The sequence below is a fragment of the Talpa occidentalis genome, unplaced genomic scaffold, assembly GCF_014898055.3.
Source record: "Talpa occidentalis isolate TD23 unplaced genomic scaffold, MPIMG_talOcc4v2.1 talOcc4.9, whole genome shotgun sequence".
Lineage (NCBI taxonomy): Eukaryota > Metazoa > Chordata > Mammalia > Eulipotyphla > Talpidae > Talpa > Talpa occidentalis.
In genome coordinates, this window is record NW_023605305.1 from 23,924,280 (window position 1) to 23,945,080 (window position 20,801).

The following is a 20,801-nucleotide window of genomic DNA, read 5'->3' on the forward strand; positions in this document are numbered from 1 at the left end:
GTCACCCCATCACGTGGTGTCTGTACTAGTTCCCACCTGTGTTCATCTCCTGACCATTTGGAAGTTGTTCAAGTTCCTGCTGGTTGTTCTAAGTTCTTGCTAGATACGTGTGTGTGTGTGTGTGTGTAAACGTACCATATCATATCCATGTGTCTCCGGGATATATCTGTGTTTGCCTGCTTATTTCCTATGTTGTGAAGCAGTGGCCATCTTATGTGGAACAGACCAAACTTAAGCTCACGTGGTAATCGAATTTGGTCAAGATGATTCTCAAAATGATGCTCAGATGAAGTACAGGTTGACTCTGGTCCTGGATATGACCTTTGTGCAGCAGGAACTAGAGTTGTAACAACCGCAATACAGAACCAGAGTTGTAACAACTGCAATACAGAGCCAGCAAAGATTCACTTGCAAGTAGACTTGCAAAAGAACGTGCTGGTTTAGCAGTCTCTGTAAGGTAACCCACTGCTAATGGCCTGTTGCTTCACCATATAAGGGAGTATGTGAAAAGTTTTAACAATTGCTTGCTGAGAACATCCAGTTCTCGTTTTGAAAGGTTATAAAGGGGGAGAAAAAGAAAGACAGAAAGAGCTGCCGAGCACACTCCATTGAGCATGATGTGTCCCTGTACCGTTTGTGTGTTTCATGTGAAGTATTGTTCTGATTAACTGACATCCTTGCTTACAAGTTTCACTAACCCTTTGGAGTTTAAGCACAAATGCACAAAGGGAAAAGAGGACGACCTGTTTGGGGTTCTTTTTTGCAAAAAAACAAAGTCGCATGCTGGACGCTAACACCAAGCTTACACTGTGTGTGCGATGCGGCTGAGCTGCTCCGTAAGGCTCTGTCTCTTATCTGCCGAGGCGTGCCCGCGACTCCGGTAAGTAGACGCCTTTTATGTTTTCTCTCCTCCTCTCCCTCTGTCTCTGTTTGTTTAGGTCAGACAGCTCATGTTTGATGGAACTGAAATGGATTTGTCTGGATTACTTCCCAGCTTCCTGTCTGTCCTCAATTTAGAGGTGTCAGAAGGAGAATGTAGTGTTTCCTCTTTGGCTAGATCCCAACCCTTACCTGAGTATCAGCATTTCTGAGACTATGAATCTGACAGAAGACATTGCGTTCCCCAGAGAATCTTTTCCTTGCTCATATTTTCTGCTTCTGAATAGTCTCTGCATGGATTTTGTAAGAGGAATTTTTGAGCTATCTGAGAGTCAGAGGCCAGTGATTCTTCCTTCAATCTCGATAGAATAGACAGCTTGTGGATTCTCATAACATACATGTTTACATTTTACCAGCTAAACTCTCCATCCTAGATCTATAAGCAAACTTGGGGGGAAGGTGGAGAATACCAAATGTATTTTAAATAGTGTGAAGAGTTCTATCAGCTATTCCACAGTCTGAGCACACACTGAGATGAGGTATGAGCCAAAGTCGGGCCTCACTGCCACCCACTCTGCGTCTCCCATGCGCAGCGTGCTACAGGCTCAGACTCCTCAGTGCATGTTTCTAAAATCTGGGGGAGAAATCAGTTAATGACTTTCAGGGTTTCCTTAATGGTAATCCACTTACTCATCAAATGTCTGTTTATGGAACTGCTGGTTCTGTTCCTAGATACTGCATGGGCAAAGTGTCTGTTCTTAGCCTGTTGGTATAGAGCATACTTCTTCCTGAAGTAGAAATGAAATGCATTATTTAGGAGGCAGGAAAGTGATTGGCAGTTATTTCAACAAGATCCCCCTTGGATAAGGTAAAGAGTTAAGTAGAAGTCAGAAAGTGATACCCACCAGAGGGATGGATAAAACCATCCGTAGAAGGTGAAGATTATGAAGGGGAACAAGAACAGCTAGAAAGTTGGAGAGTAACACCAGTGATGCAGTGTGCTGAGTGCTAGAGCTCCTGGGTCATTAACTTCTGAATACTTCATTGTGTGAGTAGAGGCTTCAAAATGGGAATTCTTTAGGAGCTGTTTTAGGATTTTTTTATTTTTTGCAAAAGTAGTTTTGGCAACCTAAAGCTTAGCCTTATTCACTGACCTGAGGGCCTAACTCCTGAAAAGAAACAACTCTACTATACTTGTCCTTCAGGCTCTTCCAGCTCTGACTGGGAGGCAGGACAGTAGCACCAGCTTTAGAGCTAGACCTCCCTGGACATCCTGGACAAATTACCTCACCTCTCTTGTGCCTCATTTTCCTACATGCAACTTAAATGAAAATAATTGCTGTCATGGGATTGTTGGGGATTGAATATCAGTGCTCAGTGAATATATTAAGTCCTCAGTAAATAATTAAGTCTTCCACAAGTGGTAGCTATAATCATGGTGGTTCTACTGGTCTCACCCCAAAGAAAATTTAGTTGGTGGGTCCAGAGCAAGAGACCACAGTCTGTTCCTTCATTGACTTGCAACTTCCAACTCCCAGGAGTAATTTAACTCATCCTTTGGGAGACTTCAGCACTGACCACTAAGAATGATTGCCCCAGTTGCTAAGCAGCTGCTTGAGTACTCTTCACAGGCTCATTTACTGGGGTGTACAACTGTCATGTGGCTATTGACACCTTAAACTCTCTTCTAATCCTGTGGACCTGTCCTGCTGCACTCGTCAGCAGGGAAGTGCTACTTGGAAGGTCTTCTGTATGAGTTGCAGCACTGAGAAGTTGCCACATGGGGTTGAATTCTCACTTTTGGGGAACTGGTATGTGTCTATAAGAACCTTTGCGGTAAATTAGTCTTAGAAAGAGCTTTCCTCTCACTTTCACTGCTTGCTACTTTATAGAGCTTATCACCTCAGGTGTGCTTAATGCGACCATCCCTCAAGTAATCGGTGAACTTCTGGCCATGTTAAACATTCTGTAGTTTAGAAAAATTCTTTTTTAGCATTAATACTGCCAGGCTTCAGAATGTCTGCTACATGTGGGCTCTCCTTCCAGGCTGGGTTCTTCTATGGTCAGAATTTTATAAACTATAGTTTTTTGACTCCTTTCAACAGCTCTGCTTCTCTGATTTTTTTTTTTCATTTTTTTTTTTTCTTTTAGGGTTGCAGAGCAGTTGCTGGGGTGATTGACCTAGGCACAGTGGAGATATTTCCCATCTTCAGAGCCATGCAAAAGGGCCTCATTGACCAAGATACAGGCCTTGTGCTCCTGGAATCCCAGGTTATCATATCTGGCCTCATTGCTCCTGAGACCACAGAAAAGCTCTCTTTGGAGGAGGGCCTAGCTAGAAACCTCATTAATCCCCAGATGTACCAACAGCTCCGAGAGCTACAGGATGCCCTGTCCTTAATATTCAGGCATACTGAGAACAAAGGTCCTCTTTCTGTGGTGGAAGCAATTGAAAAGAAAATAATCAGTGAGAGAGTTGGACTGAAGATCTTAGAAGCTCACATGGCAACTGGAGGTTTTAGTCTCCCCTCTAATGAGAACTATGTTAACCTCGAGGAGGCTTTCCAGCAAGGCCTCATTTCCGCCCAGTTTCATTCAGTGTTTGAGTCTCATCTGAGATCTTCCAAGAATTTAATCGATCCCAACACAGCTGAGAAAGTCAGTTTGCTGGATCTGATGCATAGATGCATTGTGCACCAAGAATCAGGGCTGAAATTGTTGCCTGTCAAGCAACTGGCAGGGGGAATGGTAAGCCTGAAATCAGGCCGGAAGGTTAGCATTTTCCGTGCAGTTCAGGAAGGGCTAATAGATAGGCAGGTCACTGTCCGACTGCTGGAAGCTCAGCTTTTTGCTGGTGGCATAGTAGATCCAAGAACAGGACACAGACTTACAGTGGATGAGGCTGTGAGACATAATTTGATTGACCAAGATATGGCCTGTGCTATTCTCATAAGGCAGCTTCAGACAGGAGGCATCATAGACCCCGTCACTGGGCGTAGACTGACACTAGATGAAGCAGTAAGCAAAGATCTGGTAGCTCCTAAGATTGCCCTTGTGATTCTGGAGTCCCTTTGGTCATTCATGGGGTTTCTATGGCCAGAATCTGGAGAGATCCGACCAATTACAGATGCCCTGGAGCAAGGTATTGTGTCTTCTGAACTAGCTTGTAAAATCCTTAGTGGCCGACAGCATATCAAGGCTCTGTTTCTACCGGCAACCACAGAGATTCAGTCCTGGAAAGAAGCAATAAAAAATGGCATCTTAGACAGAGATCTTGCCAATAAATTAAAATCAATTTGCATACCTGATGTGATGCCGCACATGCAATTAGCAGGCTCTTCAGAACGAAGCAAATTGAACATTAGTCCTGCAACGGCAGGTCTGCCAGGTGGCAAGGGCCAAGCAGAGGGCTTAACAAGTCGTCGTGATAAGCTTTTTTTTGAACTCATGACTCACAGCTGTATTAATGTGCAGAATGGACAAAGGCTGCTGCTGCTAGACGACAAGCTGATAGAGACCCTAATGGCAATAGGTGAATGTCAAGCAAGTCCTCCAGAAATACTTGGAATTAGGCACCAAAAGCTAGAAACTCCTGGGGAATTACATGAACCAATGGATGTGAAAATGACAGAGTCTTTCTGTGATGAGCCGACTGCAAGGCTGTGTGAGCTCCAGTTTTCTTCTCAGAACACCGAGTACCCTGATGAAGCAAGCTGCAATGAAGCAAAAGGCTCAAAGGTTTTTATCGAAACAGAAGCCCCCTCTATAGAAAACCCTGAAAGGGGCCTATTTGTTGAGGAACAAAAAGTGAGAAACCCAAATGTCGATACTTTGAAGTTGAAAAGTAAAGTCAAATCAGAGTTAAAAAGGCAATTGTTTGGTGTCAAAAAGGACGACCAAACAGATGTATCTGCCAGAGAAGATATCAGCAGAGAATTTCTCCTTATGATACCTCCTGAGAAAGTGGAAGATATGACCGTGGTGGTGGACAAAGATTCTTTTTCTGTTGAAACACCAAGGGAAGAATGGCAGACTCTCAGAAAGACTTTGTGTCAGAAAGAGCAAGAACGAATGCTTGACATCGAATGTATTCCAGGTGAAACTGAAAGACTTCTTATAAAACCCCAAAGCACAACTTCACAATTTCAGGTAGCGAAAACGCAAGATCTGGAATCAGAACTAAAGAATGAGAATGGTACAGATACTCATTCTCTGGACAAAAAGACGGCCTTGAATAAAGCATTTCCAGATAGAGATGAGCATAAGCAAAGAGGAGAAGGACTTAACATTGCCGGCGGCGGTGTGGTGATGTCAGGAGAGATGGACAGAGAGGCTGATGGGAATGAAACTTCCCTGTCACATGATCATCCTTCACAATTGCTTGAAGAAGCCTCCTTAAACTTATTATCTGCACAATTACTCGATGGCGGCATCTTTCATGAACAAACAGGTCAAAAGCTGTTACTAAATGAAGCAGTAGCCCAAGGTGTTGTGCCCAGTCACACTGCTGTGAAGCTTATGGCAAAACTGAACATGTTTCGAGGTTTCTTTGACTCTCAGACCCGAGAGTTTTTGACAACTGAAGAAGTCATCAATGAAGGTTTGATGGATGAGAAATTACTGCATAATGTCCTCATGACAGACAAAGCTATCAGTGGGATCTTAGACCCCCGGACCCACACCCTCTGCTCTGTGAAGGAAGCAGTTACAGCTGGACTTATAGACACACAAACAGCCACCAGAATTTTAGAGGGGCAGGTCGTGACTGGTGGAATTGTTGACCTGAAACGAGGCAAAAAGGTTTCAGTAACTTTGGCCTCAAATCTTGGCTTGGTAGATAGTGTTGACCAGACAGAGCTTATAAATCTGGAGAAAGCTTCCAAAGGCAGAGATGCTGAAAAAATAGTTAGGGAGAGGTTAATTAGCTTACAAATGGAAACAACTGGAATTGTGGACTCTGAGAGCAAAACCCCTTTAACAGTTGTACAGTCCATTGACAGAGGACTTTTGGCAAGAAAGGAGGCCATTCAGTTGTTGGCGAAGCAGGTGGTAGATGGAGGTATCATTCACCATATATCTGGGATGAGACTTTCTGTTGATAATGCCTTTAAACATGGTATTATTGATGAAGATTTAGCCAAAGAACTCAAAAAAGTTGAGAACTTAAACCTGCATCAGTTTTTACATCCTGAAACAAAAGAAACGATTTCTCTCCCTGAGGCTATAAAATTAGATCTAGTTACCCCAGACTTAAAAACAGAAATCCAGGAAATTCAGGCCCTGACCGGCAACTTTGTGGATCTCCTTTCTGGCCAGAAATTGACCTTGGCAGAAGCCAAAAAAGAAGGACTGCTAGCTAATAAAGCAGTATTGTCTTCAGGAATGATGCATGAGGTTGTAGACCCTGAGAATTACAGAATTGTTCCCTTTTCAGAATTAGTAAAGAAATGTAAGATTGATATTGAATCTGGACGGAGGTACCTAGAAGTAATTCCCTTCTCAGACATTAAAGATGAAGTGAGTGACAAAGTACTTACGTTGGCTCAGGCAACTCAGCTGGGAAAAGTAGACTTTGCCTCTATGCTGAAGATTCTGGAAGCCCAGGCAAATACTGGTGGAATCATTGATACTACTACAGGAAATAAACTGACATTGGCATTAGCTCTGAGACAGAAATTAGTGGATGAAAACATGGTCAGAACTATTGCATCTCATCAGGTCTTAAATGGAGGAATTGTTGACATATTTAGCAATCAGAGAGTCACTTTAAAGGAAGCAATTGAGAAGCAATTTATCAGCCCTGAACTGGCAGCCATGATCCAAGTGGACACTTCAGAACTCTGTGATCACAGGACTCAGATTAAAATGCAAGATGAAATTGAAGTACGTGGATTAAAGAAGGAATTTCTAGAAAAAGAAATGGTAACTACTTGTAATCGGACTGCTGAAATGAACTGCAGTGAAGGTGAAAGAAAGAAGTTATTTCAAATGGAAAGTCAATCTGCACAAGAAAAGGGTAAAGCAAGAATTTCCAGTGACGAGCGGGCAAAAAAGAGCAGGGGAATATCCTTAACGGAATTGGAGGGCAAGGATCCAGAGGCTAGAGAATCTGTCAGTGTCATAATTCCTAGTGACCTTAAAGGAAAACCGCTGGGCCATGTTTCATTGACGCTGCCTCACTCAGCGGCCCAAGAGTTTACACCTGAAGCAGTCACTAGTAGTAACATGGGAAAAAAGATAAATGAAGTAGTGGCACAAACAGAAATTATTTCTCATACAAAACAGTCCATGTCAGGTCTAGATTCTAAAGAAGTAAGGGAAAACCGAGGAGATATTATTTCAGAAGTACAACAATCAAATTGTGACACCCCCAGCAAATTGCTGAGTGAGCAGTTGATGCAGAAGCCAGTGAGTACCAAGGAGAAAAGAAAGAGAAAGAAGAGGGAGATGGTTGTAAAGGAAAGTATCAAAACAGGCAAACCTACTGTTCTTTCAGAGGAAAAGCTGAATCAGGAAACTAGAGGTGACAATGATTCCAATATGAAGAGTCAACCCATGGAAATAATCATAACTGAAAAAGGGAAAGAAGCTGAGAGAGAGCTGGGATTTTCTGTTACTTGTAAAACAGAAGACTCTTCTTCTCAAATGATGCCTGAAGGGATTTCTATAAGAAATCAAGATGCCTTAACATTCTTTAGGTCCAATGAGGCCAATGAAGGAGAAGTTAAAGATTTAAGCCTCTGTTTGACTTTAAAACCAGAAGAAAATTTATCTCAAGGAATTACTTCTGGGGCTCAGAGTGAGCCATTCTCTTCTGTGCTCTCCAGATCTGAAGGATTGCTCTACCAGGAATCATTTGGAAAACCCCAAGTTGCCGACACATCTGGAATTTCCATAACAGACAAGTCTTTCCAAGGGACCACCAGACAGGAGACCAACTATTGTCAAGATTTTGGTGTTACTTTTAAAACTAAGGATACCAAAGATCTGATTGTCTCATCTAATGAGTATAAAGAAAAAAAATACCAAGAAGTATCTCCCGACTCAACGAGAGCTCTTAAATTACAGGAAGAAATTACATTTTCTAGAGTAGACCCGAGAGAAACCAATTATCCAGAATTCTCAGATCGAAAAGACCTTCATTATCAGGAGAACAAAAAGGATCACGAGCTTGGTGGAACTTTCAAATCTGAAGTAGAAATCACTCAGGAAATAACTGGAGAGGAATTTCTAGAAAGCACAGACCCTCTAGCTACAGGTACAGAAGCAGGGTCCTTTGAAGGCATAGTGACTCAGGGGGATCCCAGAGTTTTGCTGTCCCTTCTTCCAGAGAAACAGCTTAAAGATATGTCTCAAAAAGAGAGTATAGGACAACAGGATGCCACCATTAGTCCCACTATTCCAGAGACCAGTGAAGAAAAGACAGTGCTCCTAACATGTCCTGCACTGAAGACCGACAAGAAGACGCCACAGGAAATGCTCAGAGAAAGCCCTGACAGTGAGCAGATGCCCTCCCCGACTGTACCTGTGGGAAAAGGAAATGAAGGTGCAACCCCAGAGCCCTTCAGAGCAACTAAAGTGAGTTTTCTTGTATGTGTTCTAACTAGTTTAATGCTAAAATTCCTGACTAGAGGATGAGTTTACATATGTATAATTGTATTCATAAATACATTTTGTGACACTAGATGCTTCTTGAAGGTATAACTAAGCTTATTATCATCTGTGTAGGATAGTTATAAAGAAATTAGGCAACGGGTCTGAATGTCTTTCTCAAATTTGCAAGAGTTATAAGTTAGAGACTGACCCAAAATATTGGGGTGGTGCTACCTAAAATTAGAATAGCTTTGGGAAACTTTGCTAAGATGATGCTTGTAGGTTGGTAGTTATTAGCTTCTGCTCCCTCTGGAAATTAATAAGATCACTTTTTTGTCTTGATTTGAGATAACGTAGATAAAATAACATGTTTTATTTAATTCTAGCATATGTATAGTAAAAATTGCTTCTTTCTACTTCTCTATCAATAAGACCTTTCCTGCTTTAAAAAGCAAACTTAAAGGAGAATATAAGAACTGAGTTAGTTTTCTTTTGACTTCACAGAATGTATTTAACCGGCGACTCTGTCTAGAACATGACGAAAAGTTGGTGTCCTATCTCTCTCTATTACGAGACATTGAGATGAGAACCAAGCAGATTCAACCTGTGGAGCTAAACCTGGCCAAGCTACAGGATCTGCTCTGCCAGGCCAAGGTAGGTTCCCAGAGACTTCTGCTAGGCCCATCAGCTGGAAGGAAATAGAGATTACTTGGGAAGAAAGCACCACCACTTAAAGGACAAAAAATAGATTAAAAAGTACAATTGGAGATCTTTGTTAAAACATCAGTTTCTCATAGAAACCAGGAGAGAAGAGATGGAAAAGAGCACTGGTCAGCCAGCACCTGAACTATAGTAGATCACTGTGTACAGTGAGGACTAGAAGGGGACTTAACACCTCAGAGGTGCTGGTGACCCTGACAAGAACAGTTTTAATGGAGTGGTAGTCTATAAGCTAGGTTGCAATGAGAATAAATGAGGCTGGAAGGTAGGGATAATTAGTGTAGATTTTTCTTTCCAGAAGCTTTTCCTTGACCACAGTCAAGAAAGAGGTAGGACACAGCTAGAGGAGATGAACTGAAAGAGGAATATTTTGAGTGACTTCTGGTCCTGAGGAAAAAAGAACCTCCAAATAGACAAGGAGAACTTGAAGTTAGGGGAGAGAGAAAGTGATGACTGATGGTCACAGAAGGATGTAGAATTAGCCTCAAGAAGGAGGAAGAGTAGCTCTTCACTGGAACTGGAGATGAAGAGTCGTCACAGAATTGGACTCACAATGAGGACAGAGATTGTAGAGGCTTCCCAGTCCTCAGCCCAACCTCGGAGGATGACGAAAGGGGCAGAGATGAACCTGCCTTGCAGAGCTACCAAGCTTTTCCTTTTCCACAGCTTGGGTCTGACCTCCCCGCTGAGGATCAGAATATTGTAGAGTTGCTGAGTGGGAGGGCTGGTTTGGGAAACTCCTTGTGCTCTTTGGTTCTGCTCAATTAGAATTTGGAGTGGAAGTATGTCATCCTTTGATTGACTTATTTCTTGTAAAGTTATACAAGACACAATGATGATCCTGTACAGGCAGCCATAGTGGAGGAAGAGCCGCTTTGAGTCAGAAGTCCTGACTACTGCTTACCAGCTGGGTGACTTTGGAGGGGGAGGGGGGCTTTCACATTTTCTTTTTTAAATTTTTTTTTTTTTTAAGATTTATTTATTTATTTATACACACAAGCACTGGGTACAGTCAGAAGCGCGGGAGGCTGAGAGAATTCACCAGAGCCAGAGCGGGGAGCAGAGCAGGCAGAAGGACTGAAGTACACTGCTGAGGGGAGCAGCGGGCGGCAGGAGAGGTCTGCCCGCCATGTGGGACCCTCCTCTGGTGGCCGGGGAGCAGCTGGGGATGGAACCGGCGCTGCAGAGGCTGCGGGCAGCTTCGCAACCCAGCGCCCAAAAGCTGCGCCACCGGGGAGGCCCAGCTTTCACATTTTCATGCAATGTAAATCCACAGTAATAATATCTACTCTGCCTACATCAAGAATTAGTGATTGTCAGTGCAAAGTAATAATCAAAATCAACAAGCAACTATAAACCAGAGACACACTATGGAAGGAGGTGGGGGGGGTTAGGAAGGGGCTGGGAGAGGAAGAACTAGAGTCAAAATAAGGGGGGGGGTGCAATTGTATGGGGAATATAACCAAAATGAAAATGCATACATTGTGCAAAGATGAAAAATGATGTAAGAATTATATAAAATAAATTATTTTTTAAAAAAGAATTAGTGATTGTGAGAACCCAACAAACTAATAAACGTGTATAGAACATGTTATGAGCCCTGAAGCCCATATCCCCAAGAGTTGAGAGGCGAATGTGTTCACAGCTGATCCCTAGAGTGAGGTTTCTAGTCTTGATTTTGTGACTCCACTTTACTTCCTCAGGTGTTAGACAAAGAGTTAAAGGATCTGTCCTCTGTGGTGAGTCAGGAATTGGAGTGTGTGAATCAGATTATCATCAGCCAGCCTCAAGAAGTCCCTGCTCAGCTGCTTAAGGCTCTAGAGAAAGATGCCAAGAATCTCCAAAAGTCCCTCAGCTCTGTGAGTGACACCTGGAGTTCTAGACTCCTTCACCTCCAGAATGCTATGGATGCAAAAAAGGTGGCTTCTTGTTTTTATTCACAAAGGGTTCACAAAGTCTGGGCAGGCTTGGAGATTTTTACAGTCTAATTTGCTAATTATTTCTAGGTGAGTGTGTTAAATGAGCACAAACAACTAGAAGGCAGACTTCAAGAGCTGAGAGCCTGGGTTGACAGTACCCACCTAACTCTGAACAGCAAGGACTATGACAGTGAGACAGACACCAGTAGCCTGAAGCTCTGTCTCCAACAGCATGAGGTAAATGGCACCTGCTCTCAAGCATGTCTTGTTTGTCCTTTGAGTTGTATCACTTTTATTTTCCTGCTAGGTAAATCAGTATCTCTGTATTTTTCAGAGAAAGTTTGGTTTTCCCTTTCAGAAATAAAGTCTGCTATGTTCAGTCTCGTAGCTTATCTTACCCCCAGCTCTTCAGTGATTATGATTATTTCTCCATTCAGCTAATTTCTGAGAGTCTATGGTAGCTTATTTTTTTTTTTAAGATTTATTTATTTGTTTGTTTGTTTGTTTGTTTGTTTTGTTTATACATGCACTGGGTACAGTCAGAAGCACGGGAGGGTGAGAGAATTCACCAGAGCCAGAGCGGGGAGCAGAGCAGGCAGACTGAAATACACTGCTGAGGGGAGCAGCAGGCGGCAGGAGAGGTCTGCGCACCATGTGGGACCCTCCTCCGGTGGCCGGGGAGCAGCCGGGGATCAAACTGGCGCTGATGAGGCCACAGGCAGCTTCGCAACCCAGCGCTCAACCGCTGTGCCACCGGGGAGGCCCAGTGGTAGCTTATTGTTATCAACGTCAACTCCTCTTTATGAGTCAACGTCTGGTATTCATTCCTTGTTCCTGTTTTGCCCAAGATCTAACCCTACACCCCCACACACTTGTGTCACAGAAATTTTTGATCAATGATACGGAGCATGAGCTGGCAAGCTTTTTCCTGTAAAGGGCCAGTAAATATATTAGACCTCCCAGGTCATGCAAATGGCCCATTTATGTCACAGCCACCAAAATGCCACTGAAACATGAAGGCAGACATAATACATAAGTACTGGTTGTGGCACGTTCCTATACAAACTGATTTACAAAAGCAGGTGGCTGGCACGTTTGGCCCATTGCTTTTAGTTTGCCAGCACACTAAAGAGAGATGCTTTCTTCTTATTAAGCCCTGATCTAATTGATTCTTTTTTAATAAGTCGGTGAGAGAAAGGTAAAAACTGAAATATATAAGAACCAGAGTAATATCAGCCACTACTCCCATTGGTTGATCCACCCTCTGCTGTAGATTACTCTCAGTTTCAAAGTGATAGAGACATAGATATCTTAATTGTTTTCATTGCATCCGGTATAACACAGCTGATGATCACTAAATGTTTGTGGGAAAATTGCATATTTGAATGTCTGAAAGCAGATAATTCTAGTGTTTAGACAGTTCTTACTGCTTTAAGGGAGCAATGTTCCTTTTATTTAAGAGAGTCTAACTGTAATCTTTTACAGTTTAAAAATGTAGAAGGAACATTAGTGTAAAAATAAAATTGTAGTAAACCACAAATAAGTTGAATGTTTTCTCACTTCGGCCTACCAGTGACTGCTCAACAAAGGCAAAGAGATATTTGAGCCTAAGAAAATACAATTAGATACATTTGTCTCAGGCCAGTTCATGTTATACTTTCTAAGACTTTAAAAAAATTCTTTTTACTGATATCTGGGATTAGCAATAGTGTAATTCTGTTAATATAAATAACCAAAAGTGCCCTGTATTTTTAAATGAAGGCCAAGTAATGGTAGTCTAAGTATAATTTATGAGGACTTTGGAGAGACCAGAAGCAAGAGAGACTTTAGTGCTGGTTTTGCCTAGGAATTATTGGTGTCAGTTATTAAAAAAAACAGGAACTTAACCTTTTTGATTATGTTGGTTTTCTGATTAGAACCAACAGCTTCTCATAACAGAATTAGAAGTTTCATTTCTATCTTTTTTTTTTTTTCTTTCCCTACTTACCTTAGGATTTGAAGCTGCCTGTGGCTGAAAGGAAATCGCAGCTGGATGCTCTTGCTTTCGATATTCAGTTCTTTATCTCTGAGCATGCCCAAGACTTGTCCCCTCAGCAGAATCGACAGGTGCTGAGGCTTCTGAATGAAGTGCAGAGGTCCTTCCAGGGCCTGGAGGAGCAGACTGCAGCTCAGATGGATGCCTTGCAGGGCCGCCTTCAACAAATGGAGCAGGCAGCCCAGGTCAAGGTCAGACTGAACCGGCAGTTGGGCTCCATTTGTCTTTTGGGAAGTCCTCTGTCTTTGGGTTTTCTGCCCAGACTCCACCTGTCATGATCCAGTAGCCTGCGTTTACCAAATCTGAAATTTCATATCATTCAGGCCAGCTTGGTTCTGGTCTCAGAGGCAGCTGTTCTGGCTGTTTTTCCTGCCATGTTTTGGTTTTATGTGTGCGTGTGAGAGAATGTGTGTACATGTGTATACATGTGCAGGTGTGTTCTTTGTGGGGAGACTGCCCTCGCTGTGTCTCACTAACTTTCAGATGATACCGCATCCCTAGCCCGTCTTCCTCCTGCTTCTCCCTCAGCATTCTTTTGAGGGTCTTGAGGAACATTTAGGTTCTCTGAGCTTTTTGGAAGAATGGTTCTAAAGACAGTTTTATTCTGGGGCTTTTCAAATGATAAACTATGAGATTCCTTGGAGACCTTTAAAGAGCTGACAAAGAAATTTTTATCAGAACTGCATTAACTTTGTAATAATTATTTAATAAATATTTGATATTTATACTTAATATCTAATTAGTGATTATTTAACCTTTTAAATAATGATTATTTTCTAGCACTTCTCACACTGCTGTGCCCAGTGCTTATTCAGTTATGGACAGTGTGGAGAAGCATGGGTGATGCATTTTGAAAAGAAAGAAAATCTACCCAGCCTGCCATTCTCCATCATAATTCTCTTCCTTTAAAACTCAGCATAATTGCATTAATGATAACAGTATAGTCTTAGAATACCAAGAATGATGCTTTTGTGCCATTTTTTCTGTTTGAATAACTCCTTGGAATTCAGCAAGATGATATTAGAATTGTTATTATCACCAGCAAATATGTCTCAGGGTCTCCTTTATTAAATATTGTGGAAAGTATTGTTGTTGAGCCTTTGAGTTAGGTTTAAAGGAACTTAAGTTGTAGTTGGTTTCCTGTGCACCTATCACTGCTTAATTGTTTCACTGTATTGAAATTGAAATCAAATACTAGTGAAATGTTTTAGATTACCTTCAACAAATGGGATTGACCACCCAATCTGAGATTTACAGTGTCCTCACTTGGAAATTTATATAGCATGGGGTGGCCTTTGGCTAATCAAAGGAAAAGCATTGGTCTGAGCCACCTTTGAAGACAGGGTAGGCCTCTGGTCTGTAACACATGACAGAACTACATGTGAACATTCTCTCTGAGCATGTCAATTAATTCCACAGTGTTTATTAATCTTGTTATTGTCAGAAATGCTCTGCTTCTCTCTATATTTGCTCTGAATGCATGTGTATGTCTGTGTGTTAACTTGTTTGCTTTGCTTTTTTCAGATTCAGTCTGCACCCATCCTAACCCATGAAGATCCTGTTTTACAGCTGAAGAGCTCTTAGGAGTTCTCTTCCAGAGCCCTTCTATTTGTCCTAAAGAGGGGGAGAAAGGGCCAATGTGGGCACCTGTTTGTAAGTGCAGGTGACTAAAACGCCATCAGAAGGTAGAAAGTGGTGGAAAACTATTTTAGAAGGATGGTCAGGAGAACACATCATGCTCAATCACTCAGTCAGGTGCTTCAGTGTCACGCAACGGAAATGAGAGCTGGGAAAGGGTCAGGCACAGAAACATATTCCCTCTCTCCCCTGGGACCTTGCTTTTCCTGTTTGATACCAGTGCAGACTTCTGAAGGACTGAGCCAGCTGCTATTCTTGACCATTTGCCTTCTCAAAATAGCCAAGCCCCTCATACCTGGCATGTAATCATTCTATCTAATGCATTTGTGAGACATCTGATTTATAAAGTCAGCTCAATTATTAAGTAGCTCAATTAGCTTATAAATTATCCAGTTTCTTGACTTTTTTTTTCTGTCCCATCCTTCTAATTTTTCATATTTTGACAAAATATGTAGCATGTCCTCCGATTCAGGGGCAGAAATTGAACAAAGCCATTAATTTGTTATCATCTCCTATGAATCTATTATCAGTGGATTTCAGACATCTGAATTCTCTGTTCTCTATTTCTATGGATAATAGCAACAGTCTGGCACACGAGTTTCCAACCAAAACCTGGGAGCATTCACTCCTGAAATTACCTCTGACTGTATAATCTGGAATGCAGGCCTACATCAGTGACTGTCCCAATGAGGGGAGCTTTCTGAATATGATTCCTGTGCCTTTTCCTGTTCTAGTCTCCCACCAACTTTTCCATCCTTGAAATAAAACCTCCTGTTTTACATTTCAGGGACTTACCTTGTATTTGTAAAATGAGAATTATTAATTATCTTTGGCCCCTTTGCATTTTAATTAGACCCTGCAGAAACAACAAAATACCTGTCACCAGAAACTGGAGGATCTCTGCAGTTGGATAGGACAGACGAAAAGAGCACTGATGGGCCACCAAGGTAGAGTCACCCAGCAGGGGCTCTCTGATTTGCAGAAGAACCAAAGCGACCTAAAGGTTAGTGTGGGTTCATCTACTTTTTCATTCCTTTAACAAATATTTATAAAAGCTCTCTGTGTGCCAGACACAGAACTTAGTGCTAGCAACAAAATGGTAAACAGACATCATCCCTGTTCTCATGAAACTCACAGTCTAGTGGGAGGGGCAGACATGACAGATAATCACAACAATGAACATACTAACTATGGTGTTAGGAACACAACACTATAAGGGAAAAGGTATATGAGAATATGGAACAGAGAGACCTAATTTAGTCTGGGATGTCAGGAAAGATGACTTTGAAGAAGTGTCACTTAAACTGAGGAGTGCAGGATATATAGGGTTTAATTCATGAAGGGATGGGAGGAGGAAGAGAATATGCCAGGCAGAGGCTTGACTTAGAAATGGGATTGAGCTTGAATTAGAAATGGAATTGAGCACAACATCTCAAGAACTGAAAACGAGCTCAGTTGAACTGCAAAGAACAGGAAGATTTGTGAATGATGAAGCTGGAGAGTGCATGGGGCCCATGTCATGCTGCGCCCTATAAGCAACATTAAGGGGAGAGAGTGATAACCAAGAGTGTATGAAGAACAAACCAGTCTTCAACCCAACTAGAATCCTATTGTCTTTATGGAACAGTGATCACTTTGAGGATAATTCATTGCAAAGTAAAAAGTTTGCTAGTCTGCATATCTATGGGCACGCTTTGTTTTGTGTTCACCAAATGTTTGCTTATGAAATTAAATATTAGAAAATTCCTTAATTTGAAAGGTCATAAAGTTAAATATCTTGATTATGTGCACTAGTTTAGGCCTATATTTTAAGCAGTTCCTAGGCGGGGACATGAGTCTGTGGTGGATATATCATCCTAGCCACTGCACACTGTTAGAGGTTTGAGGCCCATTGACACTGATGACTCTGCCGTCCCTGCTCTCATGTGTTAAGGGTTTGCAGGATGACATTCAGAACCGTGCCGCCTCATTTGCCAGTATGGTCAAAGACATTGAAGGGTTCCTGGAAGAGAACCAGAGCAAGCTGAGCCCCAGTGAGTTGACAGCTCTTCGGGAAAAGCTCCATCAGGCTAAGGAGCAATATGAGGCTCTCCAGGAACAGGCTCGGGTGGCCCAGAAGGAGCTGGAGGAAGTAGTGACCTCAGCCTTACAGCAGGAGACGGAAAAGGTAAGCAGACTGCTGTGACACTTGGTATTTTTCAAAAAAAAAAAAAAAAAAAATTTGGTACTTACACAAATAAAAGGTAATGAGGGGAAACTGTCTTCCAGAGAGCATGGAATCATGAGATAGAGCTGGTCTATGAGTCAATATTTGTTAAATGAGAAACATCCTAAGGAACTTTAAAGTAAGGAATAGTTTGGCAAGCAGTTCATATTATTTAAAAAAAAAATATTGCTATCTGTGTACTAAGTACTCTTGACTAATTGAAAAATGTCAGAACTTTGTGAGGAAGGGTAGTACCTGGGGAAGGAAGAAGCAAATGGCATATTTCTAACATGAATCCAGACTGCAGACCCCAGAGTACTAGGAAAAATTATCTGGGGAGTCTGAGTGGCCACAACTCTCCCCAGGCTGCCACTAGCTACAATGGGAACTGTAACACTGGGTAAACCAGTGAGAAGAGGAAAACTCACAGGGCCTTTCTTCTGCACCCTATTTAGCATTGGCAGATTGACCTAGATACTAGCAAGAGAGGCAGAGAACAGAGAAATAAGTCACCTGGAGATGAATTCTGAAATGCGTGAATGTATCATTTGGCATAACCTGTTTAATCAAAATTAAATTAACTTGAAGAGTCAGAAGGTAGAAATTGAGAGGTGAGCTTAAGAACTCAGTGCTCTGTTTGGCAAAGAAAAAGATGAGTTAAGTCTGTGTCCCCATCAGGAAAGCAACCAGGTGACTGGGGGTGACTGTGCTATTCCTTACCCGGCTGAGCCGGTTCAACTTGGCGTACCTGAAAAAGGTTCTGTGAAGCCTCACTGGTGGCAGCCCTAAATCATCTCTTACTAAAGTCCTTTTAAAGTGAGGGGAGAGAGGATCCCCTCATTTTTTGATTTGTTTTGTTTTGAGCAGTGAGACATAGACAAAATCTAGAGATAATTGTAAATGATTATTTTTCAACAGATTTCTTTTTCATGAATACAAAGACTGTTTATACCGAGCATCTGCATTTCTGTTTATTTTCAGCATAAAAATGTCCCCCTTTTACTTAAACTGTAACCTAAATAGATGAGCCTCTAAGCCCTTCTCACTCGGCCCCTCTGCTCCTTTCAGAGTAACGCTGCAAAGGAACTGGCAGAGAACAGGAGTAAGATTGATGCTCTCTTGGGTTGGGTGACTTCAGTGGGATCGTCCGGTGGACAGATGGAGCCCCTCGCAGGAGCTTGCCCACAGAAAGGAGCCTTGGATTCCACCGATGGTCACGTGGGGGCAAACCATGCTCCAGAGGAACTGGACCAGCAGTGTGAGAAGTTAAAGGTGAGAATGTTAGCTTGCCCTCGCTTTTTGGGGGCCTCTTTTCTGCCCTGGGCAAGTCACTGTGACGTCTTTACCCCTAAATCCAGCCAGCACTTCTAAGTTCCCATCTTCTCTTGATGTCCAGAATTTTGACACTGTTGACTACTCCCCTTAAAGTACTTTCCCCCTTAGTTTCCACAGCACCATCACAGGTAATTCTTCCTTTCCTCTGACCAGCTTTTAGAATGCTGATGTGCTTCCAGGTAATATTCTAGGCATCTTCTCATCATTCAAAATATGCTTGGCCTTGGATAGTTTTTTTGGTTTACAACATTTGTACTATATATTTGTCTCCAACCAAAACACCTGATCTGAGCTTTAGTCAGTATATATAACGGCGTATAAATCTGCCTGCTAATTTGCAACTTGAAACCACCTGCACCTCTACCTCAAGAATGGAACTCCAAAAGTAAAGAAAGAAAAATGGAACTATTTCCTCTTCCCCAGTCAAACATTTTCTCCTTCCTTTATTCCCATTTAATTCTCCGAACTGGACATCATCCTATTTTCTTTTCCCTCCCTCACTCTTGCAGGTCAAATCAGTCACCATATCCTATGCTTACTAATCTTTCAGAGTCATCCCTACTTCTTCATCTCCCTGGAGATATTATTGTAGTTCAGATTACTGTCAGCTTTCACTTGTGTCACTAGCGGCTTCTGCTAGCCTGGGCTGTTGCCCTCCAGTCCACTTACCAGTCTGAGTGGTCTTTTTGCAATGTTATGTCCTAGAGTAACTACTCTTAATGGTTTCCTATGGCTCTCAAGATAAAGTCCAAACTCTGACATGGGTGGGTTGGAGAATGAGAATGGGGACACTGGGGTGGCGGACAGACAAGCTCTAGTACCGTTAACTACAAACCATGTCATCAGAATAAATTTGTCACCCCGCTTTCTTGAGATGACTCTGGAAACTGCTGATATAAGCTGAAACTGAACAATATTTTGGAGAAAAATGGACTACAGTCCTTCTCTGGGTCATTGCATAAACAGTATGAAGAGTCGAGAACACTGACTGATCTTCTGTTTTCTGTTGAACATTTTAAAAACAATCACAACTGTGTGAAAGAACTTATTCCACTGGAGTAGAAAGAGGCCCACATCTAAGCCCATGAACACTATACAAATTACCTATACTCTGCAGAAATACAGTTTACTGTCTCCGGCAGGCAAATTGGTTATTTAATGAATTTATTTGCCAAGCTCTTTCTTCAATGGGATTGTCTTCACAGATATGTGACACATTTCACAGCCTCCAGTATTTATTTTATATTGTCATGTGCATGGTTTTATCAACTTAGTCTCCCCCTCCATCAATGTGTGTAATTATTAGTTAGCCAATTGTACTTTCTCTCAGACTTAGGGTGCTTTAGTGAAGAGAGTCAGGCTATAGACACTTTTGTCTCTTAACTATCCATATGATGTTAGTCAAGGCATAGAATACCTTTTTGGTATTCATCTACCCCATCTTAAATAAGAATATTATATTATCTGCCTACATTGCAGATTATGCCTCCAATCACATGAAATAATAACACACGTGAAATCTCTTTCATTTTATACATATACATATATATGTCATTTCACTTGGCCTTTGTGTGTAACATAATGCTTAGAGAATGAGAGAGATTAGTGATTTCTGAGCAGCTAGAAGCGACCTATTGAGATCTCTCTCTACCTATGTAGACAATAACCAAATTTTTGTGATTTACAGTCCTTTTGCTGTCTTGTGTTTGGCGTTAACCAAATTTTTGTGATTTCCCTACTGATTGTCCCAGTCACCAAGAATTGCTGTCTCAGCAACAAAATTTCATCCTGGCCACCCAGTCAGCTCAGGCCTTCCTGGACCAGCATGGCCACAACCTCACGCCCGAGGAACGGCAGACGCTGCAAGAGAAGCTGGGAGAGCTGAAGGAACAGTATGCGACTTCCCTGGCCCAGTCAGAGGCAGAGCTGAAGCAGGTGCAGACATTGCGAGATGAGCTGCAGAAGTTTCTGCAGGATCATAAAGAATTTGAAACCTGGCTGGAACGGTCTGAGAAAGAGCTGGAGAACATGCATAAAGGGAGCAGCAGCCCTGAAGCCCTTCCCGCCCTGCTAAAGCATCAGGGGAGCTTCTCAGAAGATGTCATTTCCCACAAAGGAGACTTGAGATTTGTCACTATCTCAGGACAGAAAGTCTTAGACACAGAAAATAACTTTGAGGAAGTCAGAGAACCCTCAGCAACTGGAGCCTTAGTGAAAGCCAAGCTGAAGGATGCTACAGAGAGATACACTGTTCTCCATTCAAAGGTAAGGGAGAGGTGCCTACAACTGTTAGTGACATTTGGCAGCCTGCCCACATGACTGTGGATGGTTTCTGGGGCTTGGAAACCTCAGGACACAGTGAGCAAGCTGATTTGCATACTGCTCACAGGCAGAATGTCTCCATGAACTCTGCAAAAGTATAAAATACATAGGCCCACAGGCTAACACCAGATCCAGGCAATAGATGAGGCATCTC

The 20,801-nt window shown here is 42.2% G+C and overlaps 1 protein-coding gene across 1 annotated transcript in view; it reads left to right on the forward strand.

Annotated features, from left to right (window-relative positions):
- MACF1 (microtubule actin crosslinking factor 1) overlaps positions 1-20,801 on the forward strand; it is a 210,647-nt gene that overhangs the window by 90,906 nt on the left and 98,940 nt on the right. The window contains exons 37-45 of the mRNA XM_054691644.1: positions 3,031-8,457; positions 8,977-9,126; positions 10,896-11,111; positions 11,199-11,348; positions 13,104-13,337; positions 15,638-15,787; positions 16,718-16,951; positions 18,059-18,270; positions 20,077-20,590. Of these exons, the coding sequence (XP_054547619.1) occupies positions 3,031-8,457; positions 8,977-9,126; positions 10,896-11,111; positions 11,199-11,348; positions 13,104-13,337; positions 15,638-15,787; positions 16,718-16,951; positions 18,059-18,270; positions 20,077-20,590 (7,287 nt within the window). The remainder of the gene's footprint in view (positions 1-3,030; positions 8,458-8,976; positions 9,127-10,895; positions 11,112-11,198; positions 11,349-13,103; positions 13,338-15,637; positions 15,788-16,717; positions 16,952-18,058; positions 18,271-20,076; positions 20,591-20,801) is intronic.